Below are 22509 nucleotides of genomic sequence, written 5' to 3'. Positions count from 1 at the left end.
CAGAACCACACGGGGGGACCTAGTGAATGACCTGCAGAGAGCTGGGACCAAAGTAACAAAGCCTACCATCAGTAACACACTACGCCGCCAGGGACTCAAATCCTGCAGTGCCAGATGTGTCCCCCTGCTTAAGCCAGTACATGTTCAGGCCCGTCTGAAGTTTGCTAGAGTGCATTTGGATGATCCAGAAGAGGATTGGGAGAATGTCATATGGTCAGATGAAACCAAAATATAACTTTTTGGTAAAAACTCAACTCGTCGTGTTTGGAGGACAAAGAATGCTGAGTTGCATCCAAAGAACACCATACCTACTGTGAAGCATGGGGGTGGAAACATCATGCTTTGGGGCTGTTTTTCTGCAAAGGGACCAGGACGACTGATCCGTGTAAAGGAAATAATTAATGGGGCCATGTATCGTGAGATTTTGAGTGAAAACCTCCTTCCATCAGCAAGGGCATTGAAGATGAAACGTGGCTGGGTCTTTTAGCATGACAATGATCCCAAACACACCGCCCGGGCAACGAAGGAGTGGCTTCGTAAGAAGCATTTCAAGGTCCTGGAGTGGCCTAGTCAGTCTCCAGATCTCAACCCCATAGAAAATCTTTGGAGGGAGTTGAAAGTCCGTGTTGCCCAGCGACAGCCCCAAAACATCACTGCTCTAGAGGAGATCTGCATGGAGGAATGGGCCAAAATACCAGCAACAGTGTGTGAAAACCTTGTGAAGACTTACAGAAAACGTTTGACCTGTGTCATTGCCAACAAAGGGTATATAACAAAGTATTGAGAAACGTTTGTTATTGACCAAATACTTATTTTCCACCATAATTTGCAAATAAATTCATTAAAAATCCTACAATGTGATTTTCTGGAAAAAAAATCTCATTTTGTCTGTCATAGTTGACGTGTACCTATGATGAAAATTACAGGCCTCTCTCATCTTTTTAAGTGGGAGAACTTGCACAATTGGTGGCTGACTAAATACTTTTTCCCCCACTGTATATGGCGTTGCGTCGTGCCTAAGAACAGCCCTTAGCCGTGGTATATTGGCCATATACCACACCCCCTCAGGCCTTATTGCTAAATATTAGTTAGCAGAGGTCTTCAACATTTGTGTTTTTATGTATTTCTAATACCTTAAGACCTTTTTTCTGCTAGATGTTTTCCAAGACCCATCTGTTTGACCAGAAATCAAAGTTGAAATGCTGGAGCCAAATATTCCAGAGGGCATTACTTTGCTGTCAGATATGATTATCAGTATATCATGCTGGTTTAAATGAGAGTCTATGCGTCTGAATCTTCTGTGTGCTTATTGGCTTATCGTACCCGTTTCCTTCATGTGATAAGTAAAGCACAGTGTAGCCTATGTGCTGTAGTGAAAATAGAGGACAGAGTGAACTGTAACCTACTCTATAAGGCCAGCGTTTCCCAACCTCGGTCCTGGGGACCCCAAGGGGTGCACGTTTTGGTTTTTTGCCCTAGCGCTACACAGCTGATTCATATAATCAACTAATCAACAAGCTTTGATCATTTGAATCAGCTGTGTAGTGTTTGGGCACAAACCAAAATGTGCGCTCCTGAAGTGGCGCTGGAGAAGATGGCTGCCGTTTTACAGCCCTCTAACCAATTGTACTATTATGTGTGTTTTTTCACGTTATTTGTAATTTATTTTGTACATAATGTTTCTGCCACCATCTCTAATGACCAAAAATTGCTTCTGGATACCAGGACAGCGACTACTCACCTCATATTGGACGAAGATTATTTCTTAAACGAGCCGGACGCGAAGGATATCCTACAGACACCCGACAAGGCCTAAATCCCTGTCATTCGCATGAGAAAGAGACTGAGATATCGTGGACGTAGGTCGGGGTGCCTTGTAAGGATCCGACAGCGAGCGAGTAAACTGCCTCTTCCATCAATCTTATTAGCCAATGTTCAATCATTTGAGAACAAATTGGACGACCTAAGATTATGGTTATCCTACCAACGGGACATTAAAAACTGTAATATCTTATGTTTCACCGAGTCGTGGCTGGACGACGACATGGACAACATACAGCTGACGGGATATACGATACATCGGCAGGATAGAATGGCTGACTCCGGTAAGACAAGGGGTGGCGGTCTGTATATTTGTAAACAACAGCTGGTGCACAAAATCTAATACTATGGAAGTCTCTAGGTTTTGCTCGCCTGAGGTAGAGTATCTCATGATAAGCTGTAGAACACACTATTTACCAAGAGACTTTTCATCTATATTGTTCGTAGCTGTCTATCTACCACCACAAACCGATGCTGGCATTAAGATTGCACTCAATGAGCTGTATAAGGCCATAAGTAAACAGGAAAACGCTCATCCAGTGGCAGTGCTCCTAGTGGCCGGGGACTTTAATGCAGGGAAACTTAAATCCGTTCTACCTAATTTCTACCAGCATGTTAAATGTGAAACCAGAGGAAAAAGAAACTCTAGACCACCTTTACTCCACACACAGAGACGCATACAAAGCTCTTCCTCGCCTTCCATTTGGCAAATCTGACCATAACTCTATCCTCCTGATTCCTGCTTATAAGCAAAAACTAAAGCAGGAAGCACCAGTGACTCGGTTAATAAAAAAGTGGTCAGATGATGCAGATGCTAAGCTACTGGACTGTTTTGCTAGCACAGACTGGAATATGTTCTGGGATTCTTCAGATAGCATTGAGGAGTACACCACATCAGTCACTGGCTTCATCAATAAGTGCATCGATGACGTCGTCCCCACAGTGACCGTACGTACATACCCCAACCAGAAGCAGTTCAACATTCACAAGGCCGCAGGGCCAGACGGATTATCAGGACGTGTACTCCGGGCATGTGCTGACCAACTGGCAAGTGTCTTCACTGACATTTTCAACATGTCCCTGACTGAGTCTGTAATACCAACATGTTTCAAGCAGACCACCATAGTCCCTGTGCCCAAGGACACTAAGTTAACCTGCCTAAATGACTACCGACACGTAGCACTCACGTCTGTAGCCATGAAGTGCTTTGAAAGGCTGGTCATGGCTCACATCAACACCATTATCCCAGAAACCCTAGACCCACTCCAATTTGCATACCGCCCCAACAGATCCACAGATGATGCAATCTCTATTGCACTCCACACTGCCCTTTCCCACCTGGACAAGAGGAACACCTATGTGAGAATGCTATTCATTGACTACAGCTCAGTGTTCAACACCATACTGCCCTCAAAGCTCATCACTAAGCTACGGATCCTGGGACTAAACACCTCCCTCTGCAACTGGATCCTGGACTTCCTGACAGGCCGCCCCCAGGTGGTAAGGGTAGGTAACAACACATCTGCCACGCTGATCCTCTACACGGGGGCAACAGGGGTGCGTGCTCAGTCCCCTCCTGTACTCCCTGTTCACCCATGACTGCATGGCCAGGCACAACTCCATCACCATCATTAAGTTTGCTGATGACACAACAGTGGTAGGCCTGATCACCGACAACGATGAGACCGCCTACAGGGAGGAGGACCGAGACCTGGCCGTGTGGTGCCAGGATAACAACCTCTCCCTCAACGTGATCAAGACAAAGGAGATGATTGTGGACTCCAGGAAAAAAAAAAGAGGACTGAGCACACCCCCATTCTCATCGACGGGGCTGTAGTGGAACAGGTTGAGAGCTTCAAGTTCCTTGGTGTGCACATCACCAACTAACTATCATGGTCCAAACACACCAAGACAGTCGTGAAGAGGGCACGACAATGCCTATTCCCCCTCAGGAGACTGAAAAGATTTGGCATGGGTCCTCAGATCCTCAAAGAGTTCTACAGTTGCACCATCGAGAGCATCCTGACTGGTTGCATCACCGCCTGGTATGGCAACTGCTCGGCCTCCGACCGCAAGGCACTACAGAGGGTAGTGCGTACGGCCCAGTACTTCATTGGGGCCAAGCTTCAGAAGCCAAGAAGCCAAGTCTAGGTCCAAAAGGCTTCTCAACAGCTTCTACCCCCAAGCCATAAGACTCCTGAACAGCTAATCATGGCTACCCGGACTATTTGCACTGCCCCTAGAGAACTATGACGTCACTCCACTCTCACAGCATGGGCTAAAGGACTGTGTGACATCAGATGTTTTGGCCTGTTGGCTAAAACCACACCAGACATCCTTTCAAAACAGTGTCCTGATAATTACTGTAACTGTAAATATGATGATTGGGCCTTGTATGATGAGTCGAATCTGGCCAGGCCTCCTATAAAGTGTGAGTAAGTGAGGGATGGAGTGATGGAAGGAAAAGAGAGAGTGCTCTGTCCATCTGTCTCTCCTCCTACTCTGGCTCCAGTGTTTTCTCTCCTCTTATTTGTTTTCCCTCACTCTTTTCTTCAGGCCAGAGGAGGAATGTTACACATCCGCAGTGTGGTAAAGGGGGTAAATATGTGTACAGTTGTGTGTGCTATGCTACGCTACAGTTAGATAGGGTTTCTAGGGCTAGTAGTAGCTGGGCTATGCTAAGCTACAGTTGGATAGGGTTTCTATGGCTAGTGTCAGTGTTTGCTGGGCTATGCTAAGCTACAGTTGGATAGGGTTTCTAGTTCTAGTGTTAGTGGTAGCTGGGCTATGCTAAGCTACAGTTGGATAGGGTTTATATGGCTAGTGTCAGTGTTTGCTGGGCTATGCTAAGCTACAGTTGGATAGGGTTTCTAGGGCTAGTGTTAGTGGTAGCTGGGCTATGCTAAGCTACAGTTAGATAGGGTTTCTAGGGCTAGTGTTAGTGGTAGCTGGGCTATGCTAAGCTACAGTTAGATAGGGCTAGTGTTACTCTGTCATTACACCGTCCGGGGCTAGGGGGCGGAAGTAGAGATTTCAGACAGACAGACACAAATTCGCTCTCTCCCTGTCTCTCTCTCTTTCTCTCTCTTGCTCTCAATTCAATTCAAAGGGCTTTATTGGCATGGGAAACACAGCTCTCTCTCTCTCTCTCTCTCTCTCTCTCTCTCTCTCTCTCTCTCTCTCTCTCTCTCTCTCTCTCTCTCTCTCTCTCTCTCTCTCTCTCTCTCTCTCTCTCTCTCCCCCTCTCTCTCACTCTTCAGCCTAGTGTATGTGGTTGACTACTGGGGGAGTGTGTGTGTGTGTGTGTGGGGGGGCAGCAGCTCAGGGGAGGTTTTAGTGCTCTGTGTTTTAATCACTGGTTTTATCTCTCCCCTGTCATTAAGATAAATGATATGAAGGTGGCTGTCCTAGTCTCCATAATATTCCACGCCCAGGGCGTTGGTTATAAAAGGGGTGTGTGCCTGGTGTGCATGTCCGTGTGTGCGTGTCACATTGACTTATGTGCTCCATCATTTCTGGTATTTTACCCATATAATGTATTATTATGTAGCCTATTACGTGAGGTCTTCTGAGGGTTGGTTTCCATCAGACCGCACACAGCTGCTGCTCCGTGGACCTGTCACCTCTCATTCTACACACACACACTCACACACACACACACACACACTCATACACTCACACACACACACACACACTCACACACACACACTCACACACACACACACACACACACACACTCTCACACACACACACTCACACACACACACACACACACACACACACACACACACACACACACACACACACACACACACACACACACTCACACACACACACACACACACACTCTCACACACACACACTCACACACACACACACACACACACACACACACACACACACACACACTCACCCGCTGTGGTCTGAAACAGCCCTGAAACACCCAGTGTTCTCCTGCTACCTTACTCTTTCATAACCACACATTATAGTGGGGGTCACATTATAGTGGGGGTCACATTATAGTGGGGGTCACATTATAGTGGGGGTCACATTATAGTGGGGGTCACATTATAGGGGGGTCACATTATAGTGGGGGTCACATTATAGTGGGGGTCACATTATAGTGGGGGGTCACATTATAGGGGGGTCACATTATAGTGGGGGTCACATTATAGGGGGGGTCACATTATAGTGGGGGTCACATTATAGGGGGGTCACATTATAGTGGGGGTCACATTATAGGGGGGGTCACATTATAGGGGGGTCACATTATAGTGGGGGGTCACATTATAGTGGGGGTCACATTATAGTGGGGGTCACATTATAGGGGGGGTCACATTATAGTGGGGGGTCACATTATAGGGGGGGTCACATTATAGTGGGGGGGTCACATTATAGTGGGGGTCACATTATAGTGGGGGTCACATTATAGTGGGGGTCACATTATAGTGGGGGTCACATTATAGTGGGGGGTGGGTCACATTATAGGGGGGTCACATTATAGGGGGGGTCACATTATAGTGGGGGTCACATTATAGTGGGGGGTCACATTATAGTGGGGGTCACATTATAGGGGGGGTCACATTATAGTGGGGGGTCACATTATAGGGGGGTCACATTATAGGGGGGGTCACATTATAGTGGGGGTCACATTATAGGGGGGTCACATTATAGTGGGGGTCACATTATAGGGGGGTCACATTATAGTGGGGGTCACATTATAGGGGGGTCACATTATAGTGGGGGGTCACATTATAGGGGGTCACATTATAGGGGGGTCACATTATAGGGGGGTCACATTATAGGGGGGTCACATTATAGGGGGGTCACATTATAGGGGGGTCACATTATAGGGGGGTCACATTATAGGTGGGGGTCACATTATAGGTGGGGGTCACATTATAGGGGGGGTCACATTATAGGTGGGGGTCACATTATAGGGGGGTCACATTATAGGTGGGGGGTCACATTATAGGGGGGGTCACATTATAGGGGGGATCACATTATAGGGGGGGTCACATTATAGGGGGGTCACATTATAGGGGGGTCACATTATAGGGGGGTCACATTATAGGTGGGGGTCACATTATAGGGGGGTCACATTATAGGGGGGGTCACATTATAGGGGGGTCACATTATAGGTGGGGGTCACATTATAGGGGGGTCACATTATAGGTGGGGGTCACATTATAGGGGGGTCACATTATAGGTGGGGGGTCACATTATAGGGGGGTCACATTATAGTGGGGGTCACATTATAGTGGGGGTCACATTATAGGGGGGTCACATTATAGGGGGGTCACATTATAGTGGGGGTCACATTATAGGGGGATCACATTATAGTGGGGGTCACATTATAGGGGGGGTCACATTATAGGGGGGTCACATTATAGGGGGTCACATTATAGGGGGGTCACATTATAGGGGGGTCACATTATAGGTGGGGGGTCACATTATAGGGGGGTCACATTATAGGTGGGGGGTCACATTATAGGGGGGGTCACATTATAGGGGGGGTCACATTATAGGGGGGTCACATTATAGTGGGGGGTCACATTATAGTGGGGGTCACATTATAGTGGGGGTCACATTATAGTGAGGTTCACATTATAGGGGGGGTCACATTATAGGGGGTCGTATTATAGGGAGGTCGTATTGTGGGGGTCACATTATAGGGGGGTCACATTATAGGGGGGTCACATTATAGGGGGGGTCACATTATAGGGGGGTCACATAATAAGGGGGGTCACATTATGGGGGGGTCACATTATAGGGGGGGTCACATTATAGGGGGGGTCACATTATAGGGGGGTCACATTATAGGGGGGGTCACATTATAGGGGGGGTCACATTATAGGGGGGTCACATAATAAGGGGGGTCACATTATAGGGGGGTCACATTATAGGGGGGTCACATTATAGGGGGGTCACATAATAAGGGGGGTCACATTATGGGGGGGTCACATTATAGGGGGGTCGTATTAAAGGGAGGTCGTATTAGGGGGGGTCATAGAGGATGCTAACTAAATGCAAACGAGCGCATAGCAAACATGTTGTACAGTTTCTGACCTAAACTATACAAGTAACTCAAAAATGCTATTCAGTTTGCTGCATGCACAAAACGAATATTAGCCAGAAAGGCTCTTGATCCAGGAAGGGATACTCTGCTGTTACCAAGCGAATGATTGATTTTGGAAGAAGCTAACCACTTAGCTAGATAGCTAACCACTTAGCTAGATAGCTAACCACTTAGCTAGATAGCTAACCACTTAGCTAGATAGCTAACCACTTAGCTAGATAGCTAACCACTTAGCTAGATAGCTAACCACTTAGCTAGATCGCTAACTAGCTACTAAATTAGCAAACGAAATGCACAACTGCAGAGCATTTAGGACATTTTAGACCTTTAACTTAATAGTTAAGATATCTAGCTGGTAAACATTTAATTGTGAATTCCATACTGTAATTAGATCACATGGCACATGCTGCACAACAGTGAGAGACTCACAAGCCTCAGGTCTCGTTGTTGTGTGCTTGTAAACAAACACCATGTGACACTTGACTGGGGACTACCATAATCTACGTAATAATGTGGTAGGTGAAATGAAGAACGCAATGTTCTTAATCTCCTAACGTATTGCACAAGTTGACTGCAGGTATTCGACGCGTGTGACAAATAAAATTTGATTTGAGTTACTTAAAAATTAGCCACAAATATTCACGTTTATAAAAAAAAAAAAAAACTTTAAAGAAATAGTTTCAACAGTATTGACGGTATTGAAAATACCCTGGAATAAGGTATATACGTTATACCGCCCAAGCCTAGTCACATTATAGTGAGATCGTCAGTGGACAGATCTAGGCTACATCAGTCTACATCTATAATCTATAGGCTAGATTAAGATTTAGAATCTAGGCCATGTCTATGGTCATCGAGGCAAAGCCTTGAAGGAGAGAGAATTAGTGATGGGGGTAAAAATCGCTGTACCTGCATCGAAACTACAGTATTTTTACTTCATAGCTTGTTCTCCATCTTCTTTTTAAATAGGGAGCCAATTTGTTTTCAACACTTTTATTTCCATGACTGATCATGGAAGCAGACATATGGTGAGAAATATGTTTGAACATCGAATCGCAATAAAATCACAGTATCGAATCGCAATACATACAGAATCATGAGAATCGCAGTGTTAATTTTGGCACTCTTTTTTTAGATTTAGTCTTAGTCATTTTGACTAAAATATAATTAAGTCACATTTGTCATTTGAATAATGATTTAGTCTAGTTATTGTCAAAATGACGAAAACAGTGGGCCATTTTAGTCAACTAAATGCCCTTTCATTTTAGTTACATTTGTATTGCCTCATTAACCTATAGTAAACATAAATCACTGACTTCCATGTGTGGAAACATACATAGCTTTGTCCAACCTGGACTCAGAGGTAGACGTAACACAGTACATGTAAATCTGGGACACTCCAATTAGTATGATATGTTACGTTTCGTATGGTATGTATTAATTTGTGGATGTCCATCCATTTCGTATGATATGTTACGAATTACAATTCGTATGATATGTTACGAATTGCAATTCGTACAATATCTTACGAATTTGCAAAACGTATGATACCAAAATGTTCTGTGCCACCAAATGTTTGCATATAGGCTACTGGTAATGTTACCAGGGTCATGTTCAGTTGAAAAAAATGTTCTCGAACGTTGCAGATAGAAATTCCATGAATAGAGCCAACGTTATTCCTTATTCAACATGTCAGAGAGGCATGTTTGTTCTACATAGCATATTTCTATCTTAACGTTCCAAAACGTTGCTTCCTGCTGAACGCGCCCCAGGTTGTTAGCTATAGCTAGCTAGATGAGGTAACATGACTGAACAAGGTGTAGCCTAAACAAATGGTTAACGGTCCGGTCCGCAAGTAGCCTAGTTTTAGAACGGCCCGCGATGTGCTTTATGAATATAAAATGTGGCCCGCCAATGCAAGATAGAAAGCAAAAAAATGTAGCGTAAGTATTATGGGTCATGTCTTTTGAACGGTAGCCTAAGGTCTAGAATCAATCCATTTTTTCGCTGAGGAAAAGAGGGAGACTTGGCTTCATTAGCTATATAACCTGTAAATGAAATGCAGTGGGAAAAATGGGAGGGTTGAGCTAGACTACAAATTCATAGAGGGCCTACTTTTCTATAGCCTACTCAAGGAAGAGAAAAACATAGCTAGATTGTTGTTTTACCATTAAACTCAATGCTGCTATTGTTTTTAATTTTGTAAAGCAGCTTGTGTTTCTTAACCAGCGGAAGGGTAGCTAACTAGAAGGCTGGCGGTAAAGGAAGAGAGTCGCCTGTGCGATGTGGACAGGATAATCGGAGCCGGAGCGGAGCCTGTCTGCCTGTCTGCCCACACTCATCGCTTGCTCCCCCGCAGCTCACCAGCTGATGCAGGCTGTGTGTGCCGGGTGTGACGTGTCCTGCTGAACAGAATTGCTGCGCATCTGTGCTGCTAATATTAATTGTGCTTATCACTGAAAAGTGCTCAATCGTTCCAAAAACTCTTGTCCAGTCCACTTAGTAGTCAGATTTTAGTCACAGAGATCATTTTCTTGTCTCATTTTATAGGTTTTTCTGGGTCTATTTATATTTTAGTCACTATTTTTAATGGCGAAAATTAACACTGTCCTATCGGCACCTAAGTATCGTTATAATATCGTATCGTGAGGTCCCTGGCAATTCCCAGCCCTAGAGCAAATGAGATGTTAGTCCCCTCTAATATCCACCCATAGCATGGAGAACATACAGTATTAATATGCATGGGCATTTGATTATTACCGAGAATGAACAATTTACATCTTATTAGCATGGAATTAGTATCAGCTCACTCATGACTGGTTCCAGTCCACAGGCCGTGCTGGTAGGAGCCTGGTCTGATGTGCCTTGATAACACTTCATTGAAATTCATATTGCATCCTCGGCACATGTAATTATCTGTAGTCGAAACTAGGCCTTCATCAAGCCTTATGAGAGAGCTGTTGATGAGTGTTAGCCTATGTCACATAGTTTACACATTCCTTTGATTGGTTTAGCCTAGTCTGTGCCATGAAAATCCAAATCATGAATGAAATTTAAGCTATTGGCTGTTCAGTCAAAAGCAGTAGGACTATTGTTGGGGTAAGGTGAAACAACTGCAAGAATGCATAGAATAAGATGCCTGGTTAGTTCAATCGATGTTGTGAATGCTTCTGCAGTATATTAAACTGAACTGGATTTTAGGCGTAATGTCAATCTTGCGTGATGGAATAATGCCGCGTTGCTTTCCCTTAACGGATTCTCCTTGTGGGTGTAACGTCACAAACTGGGAATGACAGTTAAAGCTCTTCTGTGAGAGGCAACTGATCATTAGACTATTCCTACACTGTTGCCAATGTTTCACGCTACACCGACCAGGTAAGCCTCCATGCACGTTTGTTGCTTTAAGCAATGTGTACTTGAGGAGTTTTGCCTGCCCTGCACACGCTCATGTCACGTGACTCATTTCAGTTAGCCTAACTCGACTCTCTCTCTCTCTCTCCCTCTCCCTCTCCCTCTCTCCTCCACAGCAAATGGTGATGAGCCTGCGCGTGTCAGAGCTGCAGGTTCTGCTAGGTTACGCGGGCCGCAACAAACACGGGCGAAAACATGAGCTCTTGACCATGGCCCTGCATCTCCTGAAAGCCGGCTGCAGCACCGCCGTGCAGATGAAGATCAAGGAACTCTACTGCAGACGCTTCCCCACAAAGATGGTCTCTCCCTCAGAGCTGGCCCTGCCCGGACCACACTACCCTGCCTCGGGAGGTGTGGCCGGAGGAGGGGGCACCGCCGCCCTGCCTGCCGGCCTCAGCCAGCTGGCGTACGAGGGCCATGGGCACGGGGGAGTACCCTCGCCAGCCGCCCTGCTGCCCATCTCGTTGCTGGGGCCCGGCAAGCACGAGCTCAGCGGGCTGACGCACCACCTGCCCACCTCGGCCACCCTGCACCCGGTGCACCCAGACGTCAAGCTGCAGAGGCTGCCCTTCTACGATATGCTGGACGAGCTCATTAAGCCCACCAGTCTAGGTAAGGATGGCTGGTGTCTGTGGGTGGTTGGTGTCTGTGGATTGGTATAGGAGGTAGGGTTGCAAAACTACCGGTAATTTACCAAAGTTACCGGAATCTTCAGTAATTTTGGTAATTAAACAGATAAATCTATGTCAATCTATGGTAACTTTGGTAATGAACACTTGAATAACTTTTTTAAAATGTATTCATATATAGTATTAAAAAATATATATATTGTCCATGAGTTTCTAGTAGATGGACCATATGGTTAAAGCGAAAATAGCCTAATTCATGGAAAACGTATCTAATCAACAATGGCATTATGTTTCATTAACTCTGCCACCAGTTTGGCGCCAAAACATTTACAACAATGAAATATTGGCATAGTAAAGTAAATAAGTGTGTAATTAATAAATAAATAAATATATATATATATATATATATATATATATACACAGTGCTATGAAAAAGTATTTGCCCCCTTTCTAATTTTCTCTACTTTTGCATATTTGTGATACTGAATGTTATCAGATCTTCAACCAAAACCTAATATTAGATAAAGGGAACATAAGTGAACAAATAACACAACAATTACATATTTATTTCATTTATTTCATAAACAAAGTTATGCAACACCCAATTCCCCTGTGTGAAAAAGTAATTGCCCCCTTACACTCAATAACTGGTTGTGCCACCTTTAGCTGCAATGACTCCAACCAAATGCTTCCTGTAGTCTCTCACGTCGCTGTGGAGGAATTTTGGCCCACTCTTCCATGCAGAACTGCTTTAACTCAGTGACGTGTGGGTTTTCAAGCATGAACTGCTCGTTTCAAGTCCTGCCACAACATCTCAATAGGGATTAGGTCTGGACTTTGACTAGGCCATTCCAAATCTTCCAATTTGTTGCTTTTTAGCAATTTTCATGTAGACTTGATTGTGTGTTTTGGATCATTGTCTTGCTGCATGACCCAGCTGCGCTTCAGCTTCAGCTGACAGATGGATGGTCTGACATTTTCCTGTAGAATTCTCTGATACAGAGCAGAATTCATGGTTCCTTCTATTAAGGCAAGTCGTCCAGGTCCTGAGGCAGCAAAGCATCCCCAAACCATCACACCACCACCACCATGCTTGACCTTTGGTATGATGTTCTTACTGTGGAATGCAGTGTTTGGTTTTCGCCAGGCATAATGGGACCCATCTCGTCCAAAAAGTTGACTCAAGTTTGCCTAAAAGCACCTGGATGATCATCAAGACTCTTGGAAGAACGTTCTATGGACAGATGATTCAAAAGTATAACTTTTTGGACGAGATGGTTCCAGTAATGCCTGGCGAAAACCAAACTCTGCATTCCACAGTAAGAACAAGCTTGACGTGAATGGGAGGTGGATTGGTTGTGTAGCTTGATGTGGATGGGAGGTGGATTGGTTGTGTAGCTTGAATGTGGATGGGAGGTGAATTGGTTGTGTAGCTTGAGGTGGATTGGTTGTGTAGCTTAATGTGGATGGGAGGTGGATTGGTTGTGTAGCTTGAGGTGGATTGGTTGTGTAGCTTAATGTGGATGGGAGGTGGATTGTGCGTAAAGTTGCAGAGGCTTATAAAGGCTTATGAAGCCCATCAGCCAGGATGTGTTTGGGAGGCCCTGTGTTATGGGACTTAAAGTGGAACTGACAGCGTTTTAACTACGTTGCAGATATGAAACAGACTATCATAATATCAGTCAAAAATATCACAGTTTATGCTACAAAACCAACTTAATAAGAGGTTTAAAAAAATACGTTCTATTTGACTCAAAATTCCATGACGTACAGTAAGGCATTGTTGGCAGAATAGATGGATGCAGTTCAATGCATGATTCATATAATTCACCAATACATTTATTGGTAGTCCAACACACATTGCTATCAGGTTGTGAATCACAGCTGGCCTGGTACATTCTTTGCTGCCTCCAGCCATTTGGGATGCATTGTTTCAGTTTCAATGGCTCAATATCTTGGACAAAAATGGACGAAAGGTAAGGATGGGAATGTCAATACAATCAAACTAGCGAAGGCGTCACAAGTCAGTCATAACGTGGCTAATAGGCTAGCTTATCTATTCATGTAGCTATTTATTTAGCAAGCTAAAAACACAGAGCCTAGCTAGCTGCTGGAAGGATGTCATGTGATTGGACGGACGAGTGGGTGAGTGGCCGACTTCTTCCACCCGTATCGTTTTTCGGTTCTACTGCTAGAGATTCAGGTGTCATTTGGTTAGCTAGCAAGAAATGTGACTCACTTTGCTATCTAGCTATCTATGCTGAACTTTATAAGTCTGTTATCCACAGTTAGCATATATCTTAGTTGTCAATTAAATGTATTTGGCATCGATCAAATGGGTGGGTAGGCAGGCAAGTTCCCATTCAGTTGTCAAAACATGGGTTGGGACCAGCATGCATTGGCAGGCAAGCTGCAGAAGGACGAACAGGCTACTATTCCCTTTCGTTTATCAGTGCAATTTTGACTGACAACTAGCTGAAAAAGTTTGAGAGGGTTTATCTTCTGTTTCCTCGTTAGATTTTAGCTCATCTCGCTCTGGCTAGCAATAGTTGTTGATCTTATAGGCAACTTGAGGGAGAGCGAGCCTGTTCATGGTTGTTTGATCAATTGGACTGTAAAGTTCCCAAATGTAAGAAGACTCCCGACTTTTGGCGAATGCTTTCTAATGATCTAAAGCCACACTGTTGCTACTGCCTGTAAAAACACAGTCCAGTTCAAAGTGAATGATGGCAGCAGGCCCGTGTGGCAAATGGCTTATTTGCATATATGCCTACTGTAGCTCTGATTGGCTATGGCGCTCCAGTCTGTTTAGTCTGGGCCTGGAGAATAGGTTTTATTTACTGCAGTGTCTATTAATTGTGCTAACGCATGGCCGCTTTCCCACTATATTGCTATAGAATTTTCACAAATGCCAAACTCTACGTCATTCCCAAACATTATATAAAAGTGTGAACATCTGAAAATGTAAAAGAAGGTGTCATATTCTTCCTGGGGGCGTATATGAAAATACTGTCAGTTCCACTTTAATATAATCATGCATCATGCACTACCAACTGAGCCATACAGGACCAAACAGGACCAAACAGGACCAAACAGGACCATACAGGACCAAACAGGACCAAACAGGACCAAACAGGACCAAACAGGACCATACAGGACCATACAGGACCATACAGCCATATTTCTTGGCCTAATGTGCTATACATCCTGTCTTTCTAAGTAACCTCTTTATAATTCATAACTTGTGCAAATGCATCTCGACACTGCTCTTTATTTTAATAAGATGTCCAGTTTTATTATGTATGCAACTGATGCATCACACCCCACTGCACCTTGTATGATAAAACACCTCTCCATACAACCTGCACCAACTTCACTGCAAATATATGGAAATGTCCACATTTTCCTACATTAGCATTTGGTTTGAGTAAGATGCCGGACTGTGATTAATTAACCTCCGGTTGCAATGTACAAGCACCCTGCCCACAGCACTGTCGTCCTGCCCTCTCGCTCCTCTCTCCATCTCTCTCCTATTGACATGCTGTATGGTGTGGTGAAATCCTGCAGCCATACACCTGTGCCTGCAAAACCCCTCCCCCCATCATTTGAATAGGCACATACAGTGGGGGAAAAAAGTATTTAGTCAGCCACCAATTGTGCAAGTTCTCCCACTTAAAAAGATGAGAGGCCTGTAGTTTTCATCATAGGTACACGTCAACTATGACAGACAAATTGAGGAAAAAAAATCCAGAAAATCACATTGTAGGATTTTTTATGAATTTATTTGCAAATTATGGTGGAAAATAAGTATTTGGTCACCTACAAACAAGCAAGATTTCTGGCTCTCACAGACCTGTAACTTCTTCTTTAAGAGGCTCCTCTGTCCTCCACTCGTTACCTGTATTAATGGCTCCTGTTTGAACTTGTTATCAGTATAAAAGACACCTGTCCACAACCTCAAACAGTCACACTCCAAACTCCACTATGGCCAAGACCAAAGAGCTGTCAAAGGACACCAGAAACAAAATTGTAGACCTGCACCAGGCTGGGAAGACTGAATCTGCAATAGGTAAGCAGCTTGGTTTTAAGAAATCAACTGTGGGAGCAATTATTAGGAAATGGAAGACATAAAAGACCACTGATAATCTCCCTCGATCTGGGGCTCCACGCAAAATCTCACCCTGTGGGGTCAAAATGATCACAAGAACGGTGAGCAAAAATCCCAGAAACACACGGGGGTACCTAGTGAATGACCTGCAGAGAGCTGGGACCAAAGTAACAAATCCTACCATCAGTAACACACTATGCCGCCAGGGACTCAAATCCTGCAGTGCCAGACGTGTCCCCCTGCTTAAGCCAGTACATGTCCAGGCCCGTCTGAAGTTTGCTAGCGTGCATTTGGATGATCCAGAAGAGGATTGGGAGAATGTCAAATGGTCAGATGAAACCAAAATATAACTTTTTGGTAAAAACTCAACTCGTCGTGTTTGGAGGACAAAGAATGCTGAGTTGCATCCAAAGAACACCATACCTACTGTGAAGCATGGGGGTGGAAACATCATGCTTTGGGGCTGTTTTTCTGCAAAGGGACCAGGACAACTGATCCGTGTAAAGGAAAGAATGAATGGGGCCATGTATTGTGAGATTTTGAGTGAAAACCTCCTTCCATCAGCAAGGGTATTGAAGATGAAACGTGGCTGGGTCTTTCAGCATGACAATGATCCCAAACACACTGCCCGGGCAACGAAGGAGTGGCTTCGTAAGAAGCATTTCAAGGTCCTGGAGTGGCCTAGCCAGTCTCCAGATCTCAACCCCATAGAACATCTTTGGAGGGAGTTGAAAGTCTGTGTTGCCCAGCGACAGCCCCAAAACATCACTGCTCTAGAGGAGATCTGCATGGAGGAATGGGCCAAAATACCAGCAACAGTGTGTGAAAACCTTGTGAAGACTTACAGAAAACGTTTGACCTGTGTCATTGCCAACAAAGGGTATATAACAAAGTATTGAGAAACTTTTGTTATTGACCAAATACTTATTTTCCACCATCATTTGCAAATAAATTCATTAAAAATCCTACAATGTGATTTTCTGGATTTTTTTTTCTCATTTTGTCTGTCATAGTTGACGTGTACCTATGATGAAAATTACGGGCCTCTCTCATCTTTTTAAGTGGGAGAACTTGCACAATTGGTGGCTGACTAAATACTTATTTTCTCCACTGTATATACACACACACACTCCCTCCACACAAACTCTCACAAAAACTCATAAAAACATATAGCCATCCAAATAAATAATGCATGTCAATCACATAAGTGTCCCTCAGGCACAGAAAGAAGAGCCTAAGGTAGTGAATGTAGCTTCTTTCAGTCATTGAAGAGCTGATTCCTTCCCCTGAATGGTGTGGTAATGAATGATCCACAGCCCTAGTTTTGAGGAGATGACCCTCTTTACCCTAATAATAATGGCAGGACAGTAATGAAGCAGCTTGATTAATTAATTTGCCTTCCCAGGCAGACTGAGGGACTGAGGGGAGCCTCTCTCTCGCTTTCTCTGTCTTTCTCTCTCTCTCTTTCTCTAGCGCTATTCCTCTCTCTTCCCCTCTCTCTCCCCCCCCTCTCTCTTTTAATCTCTAGCGCTATTCCTCTCTATTCCCCTCTCTCTCTCCCCCCCCTCTCTCTCTTCATCTCTAGCTCTATTCCTCTCTCTCCCCCCTCTCTCTCTTTTCATCTCTAGCTCTATTCCTCTCTCCCCCCTCTCTCTCTTTTCATCTCTAGCTCTATTCCTCTCTATTCCCCTCTCTCTTTCTGTTAATCTCTAGCTCTATTCCTCTCTCTCCCTCTCTCGGTCTGTCATTAGCTCTCCCTTAACCCCACCCCTCTCTGTTTATTGCTAGTTATCTTGCCCACCCCTCCCCGACTCGATCTCTCTCCCTCTGTCTATCATTAGCGCTCTCTCTCTCTCCCTCTGTCTATCATTAGCGCTCTCTCTCTCTCCGTCTCACTCTTGTGTTCCCTGATTATCATTGGCTCTGTTTCCCTCCCCTTCTCTCTCACTCTCTCACTCTGTTTATCTCTAGCTGACTTGCCCTCCCCCTCTCTGGCTGTGCCTCTCTCCTCTCCCATCCCCCACTCTCTCGCTCACCCATCCCCCACTCTCACCCTCCCTCCCTCTCCCTCACTCTACCCACTCCCTCCCACCCGCCCTCTCCCTCAATCAATTAAATTCACTCTCTCTCTTCCCTCCCTCACTCTACCCATAACCTCCCTCTGTCCTCTCCCTCACTCTACCCATGCCCTCTCTCCCTCCCCCTCTCTCTCTCTCCCTCCCTCCCCCCTCTCTCTCTCCTCTCCCTCCGCTCTCCAGTCAGTGCAGCAGCCTGTTCTCCTGTTGAAGGCCTGTAATGTCCTAACTCTTATCAGTACTGGTTCGTGGCCTCCATTTACCCCAGCTCCCCTCTGTAAAGACTGGTTAATGTAGCAACTGAGGACCCGAGTGGCTCTGCTCATTAAATAGGCCACATTCATGTTTGTCGAACTCTAATCTCTTCATCACCATCATCATCCTCTTCCAGGGAGCGATGCCTCTGTATTCATTATGGATATCAATGTGGCACGCATACATTATACATGATTTTAATCACCATATTCTTGGGAAATAATGTAGGCCTATTTCAAATTTGATGAGCATGCCATGCATAATAAGACATCTTTCTGAGACTTTTTCCTTTTGAATGTTTCCTTGAAAGTCATGAGTGGGAGGGAGGGGAGGGAGAGAATTTTTATTGAAAAATACAGAAGTCTAATATTGTTTTGGTGGATTCGGGTCTTGTAGACCCATATAGCCTTCTTCAGTGTGGATTGTTCAAAGTACATTGAGTACGATTCCTGAAATGGCAGGTCTCTAAACTCCCTGGTCAAACAAGATGGCTGCCCCCACCACATCTGCCGCAACAGAGCCCTGAGAATGTGGCAGATATGTGAACAGGCTTAAGAGGCTTCTGAAAGTACCTCAACTCAGGAGGACCTTTTATTGGAATGCACACGCTGGCGTTACACAACTTAATGTGTTTTGTTTTCATTAACATGAATAGTTTCATGGCACACCATGACTACGGAGGCTGGAGTCGAGTCAGCGTGCAGAACTACAAGACAAGAAGCAGACACCAGAAGGCTGTGACCACACACACACACACACACACACACACACACACACACACACACACACACACACACACACACACACACACACACACACACACACACACACACACACACACACACCTACCTTCCACTCAAGAAACAAATTCACCCATCACAATCTTTTCACTAGTCAGTACACACCCAATCCCTCAACACAACACAGCAAACCACCTCTTCACTCAGTAGACAAAACAACACCCGACCCCTCGCCACACACAACCCGACCCCTCGCCACACACAACCCGACCCCTCACTACGCACAACCCGACCCCTCGCCACACACAACCCGACCCCTCGCCACACACAACCCGACCCCTCGCCACACACAACCCGACCCCTCGCCACACACAACCCGACCCCTCACTACGCACAACCCGACCCCTCGCCACACACAACCCGACCCCTCGCCACACACAACCCGACCCCTCGCCACACACAACCCGACCCCTCGCCACACACAACCCGACCCCTACACAACCTCAAAACAAGCTCTTTTATCTCCCACTTAACAACCTGCCAGTCACGTAACCACAGCAGCTCCAGGCAGAACTCCATACTGCTCAACACAGCCACTCAACAATACAGCTAGCTAGTCTGCCTCACACACACACAGCAGCATCTCTACTCCAAGCCCACTCCTCTTCAATACAGCTAGCTAGTCTGCCTCACACACACACACACAGCAGCATCTCTACTCCAAGCCCACTCCTCTTCAATACAGCTAGCTAGTCTGCCTCACACACACACAGCAGCATCTCTACTCCAAGCCCACTCCTCTTCAATACAGCTAGCTAGTCTGCCTCACACACACACAGCAGCATCTCTACTCCAAGCCCACTCCTCTTCAATACAGCTAGCTAGTCTGCCTCACACACACACACACACACAGCAGCATCTCTACTCCAAGCCCACTCCTCTTCAATACAGCTAGCTAGTCTGCCTCACACACACACACAGCAGCATCTCTACTCCAAGCCCACTCCTCTTCAATACAGCTAGCTAGTCTGCCTCACACACACACACAGCAGCATCTCTACTCCAAGCCCACTCCTCTTCAATACAGCTAGCTAGTCTGCCTCACACACACACACAGCAGCATCTCTACTCCAAGCCCACTCCTCTTCAATACAGCTAGCTAGTCTGCCTCACACACACACAGCAGCATCTCTACTCCAAGCCCACTCCTCTTCAATACAGCTAGCTAGTCTGCCTCACACACACACAGCAGCATCTCTACTCCAAGCCCACTCCTCTTCAATACAGCTAGCTAGTCTGCCTCACACACACACACACAGCAGCATCTCTACTCCAAGCCCACTCCTCTTCAATACAGCTAGCTAGTCTGCCTCACACACACACACACAGCAGCATCTCTACTCCAAGCCCACTCCTCTTCAATACAGCTAGCTAGTCTGCCTCACACACACACAGCAGCATCTCTACTCCAAGCCCACTCCTCTTCAATACAGCTAGCTAGTCTGCCTCACACACACACAGCAGCATCTCTACTCCAAGCCCACTCCTCTTCAATACAGCTAGCTAGTCTGCCTCACACACACACAGCAGCATCTCTACTCCAAGCCCACTCCTCTTCAATGTGCTCTCTATACATCGCCTCACATAGCAGGGATGGCTGCCAGGCTGGGAACAGCCACAACTCTGAGCTAATACCAGGAAGAATGCAGCAGGAGTGTGTTTGTGTGTTTGTGTGTGTGTGTTTGTGTGTTTGTGTGTGTGTGTGTGGCAGCAGCAAGAGCTCTGGAATGTCTTAATTGCTACTGTGTAGAGTAGAGAGGACGACTGTACAGGTCTCTCCCAGTATGGGGACAATAAAGGTTCATTATTGCTGTTGGGGAAAGGGAAGACATTTAGTCTGGAAAGTTCAGTTGTTGAGGGGGGTTTGGTATGGCATCCATGGTTACCTTTTACCATGGTGGAGCTGAACGGAGCGGTCTGTTCTTACTGTGGTGGAGCTGAACGGAGCGGTCTGTTCTTACCGTGGTGGAGCTGAACGGAGCGGTCTGTTCTTACCATGGTGGAGCTGAACGGAGCGGTCTGTTGTTACCATGGTGGAGCTGAACGGAGCGGTCTGTTGTTACCATGGTGGAGCTGAACGGAGCGGTCTGTTACCGTGGTGGAGCTGAACGGAGCGGTCTGTTGTTACCGTGGTGGAGCTGAACGGAGCGGTCTGTTGTTACCATGGTGGAGCTGAACGGAGCGGTCTGTTCTTACCGTGGTGGAGCTGAACGGAGCGGTCTGTTGTTACCGTGGTGGAGCTGAACGGAGCGGTCTGTTCTTACCATGGTGGAGCTGAACGGAGCGGTCTGTTGTTACCGTGGTGGAGCTGAACGGAGCGGTCTGTTGTTACCATGGTGGAGCTGAACGGAGCGGTCTGTTGTTACCGTGGTGGAGCTGAACGGAGCGGTCTGTTCTTACCATGGTGGAGCTGAACGGAGCGGTCTGTTCTTACCGTGGTGGAGCTGAACGGAGCGGTCTGTTACCGTGGTGGAGCTGAACGGAGCGGTCTGTTCTTACCATGGTGGAGCTGAACGGAGCGGTCTGTTCTTACCATGGCGGAGCTGAACGGAGCGGTCTGTTCTTACCGTGGTTGAGCTGAACGGAGCGGTCTGTTGTTACCGTGGTGGAGCTGAACGGAGCGGTCTGTTCTTACCTTGGTGGAGCTGAACGGAGCGGTCTGTTCTTACCGTGGTGGAGCTGAACAGAGCGGTCTGTTCTTACCGTGGCGGAGCTGAACGGAGCGGTCTGTTCTTACCGTGGTGGAGCTGAACGGAGCGGTCTGTTCTTACGGTCTGTTCTTACCATGGTGGAGCTGAACGGAGCGGTCTGTTCTTACCGTGGTGGAGCTGAACGGAGCGGTCTGTTGTTACGGTCTGTTCTTACCATGGTGGAGCTAAACGGAGCGGTCTGTTCTTACCATGGTGGAGCTGAACGGAGCGGTCTGTTGTTACGGTCTGTTCTTACCATGGTGGAGCTAAACGGAGCGGTCTGTTCTTACCATGGTGGAGCTGAACGGAGCGGTCTGTTCTTACCGTGGTGGAGCTGAACGGAGCGGTCTGTTGTTACCGTGGTGGAGCTGAACGGAGCGGTCTGTTCTTACCATGGGTGATAGTGACAGGAGCTAAACCTTTTTGGCTCCTTTCTGTGGGTGATTAGTACCAGGTCTCAATGTTTTGTGTGTGTGTGTGCGGGCAAACGTGTGTTTGTGTGTGTGTGTGGGATGATGCCACTGGCTAGCTAATAGACTCCAGCTGGGCTTTGCTCCACTGAAGAACTGGAGCGGAGCTCATTCTCCCTAGCTTGATCACACTCATCCCCTCCTCTAAGACATAACTGACTCCAGAACACA

The 22509-nt window shown here is 46.2% G+C and overlaps 1 protein-coding gene across 2 annotated transcripts in view; it reads left to right on the top strand.

Moving 5' to 3' along the window:
• The window catches only part of LOC121571434 (E3 SUMO-protein ligase PIAS1), a 65948-nt gene that overhangs the window by 19712 nt on the left and 23727 nt on the right, over window positions 1–22509 (top strand). For both annotated transcript variants that reach the window (XM_045225266.1, XM_045225265.1), the window contains exon 2: window positions 11428–11923. In XM_045225266.1, coding sequence (XP_045081201.1) covers window positions 11431–11923 — 493 coding nt within the window. In that variant the 5' untranslated portion in view covers window positions 11428–11430. The remainder of the gene's footprint in view (window positions 1–11427; window positions 11924–22509) is intronic.

This window comes from Coregonus clupeaformis, chromosome 15 (assembly GCF_020615455.1).
Source record: "Coregonus clupeaformis isolate EN_2021a chromosome 15, ASM2061545v1, whole genome shotgun sequence".
NCBI classification, from domain to species: Eukaryota; Metazoa; Chordata; class Actinopteri; order Salmoniformes; family Salmonidae; genus Coregonus; species Coregonus clupeaformis.
Note: the sequence above shows the minus strand (reverse complement) of the source record. Positions and strands in the feature narration are given on the sequence as shown.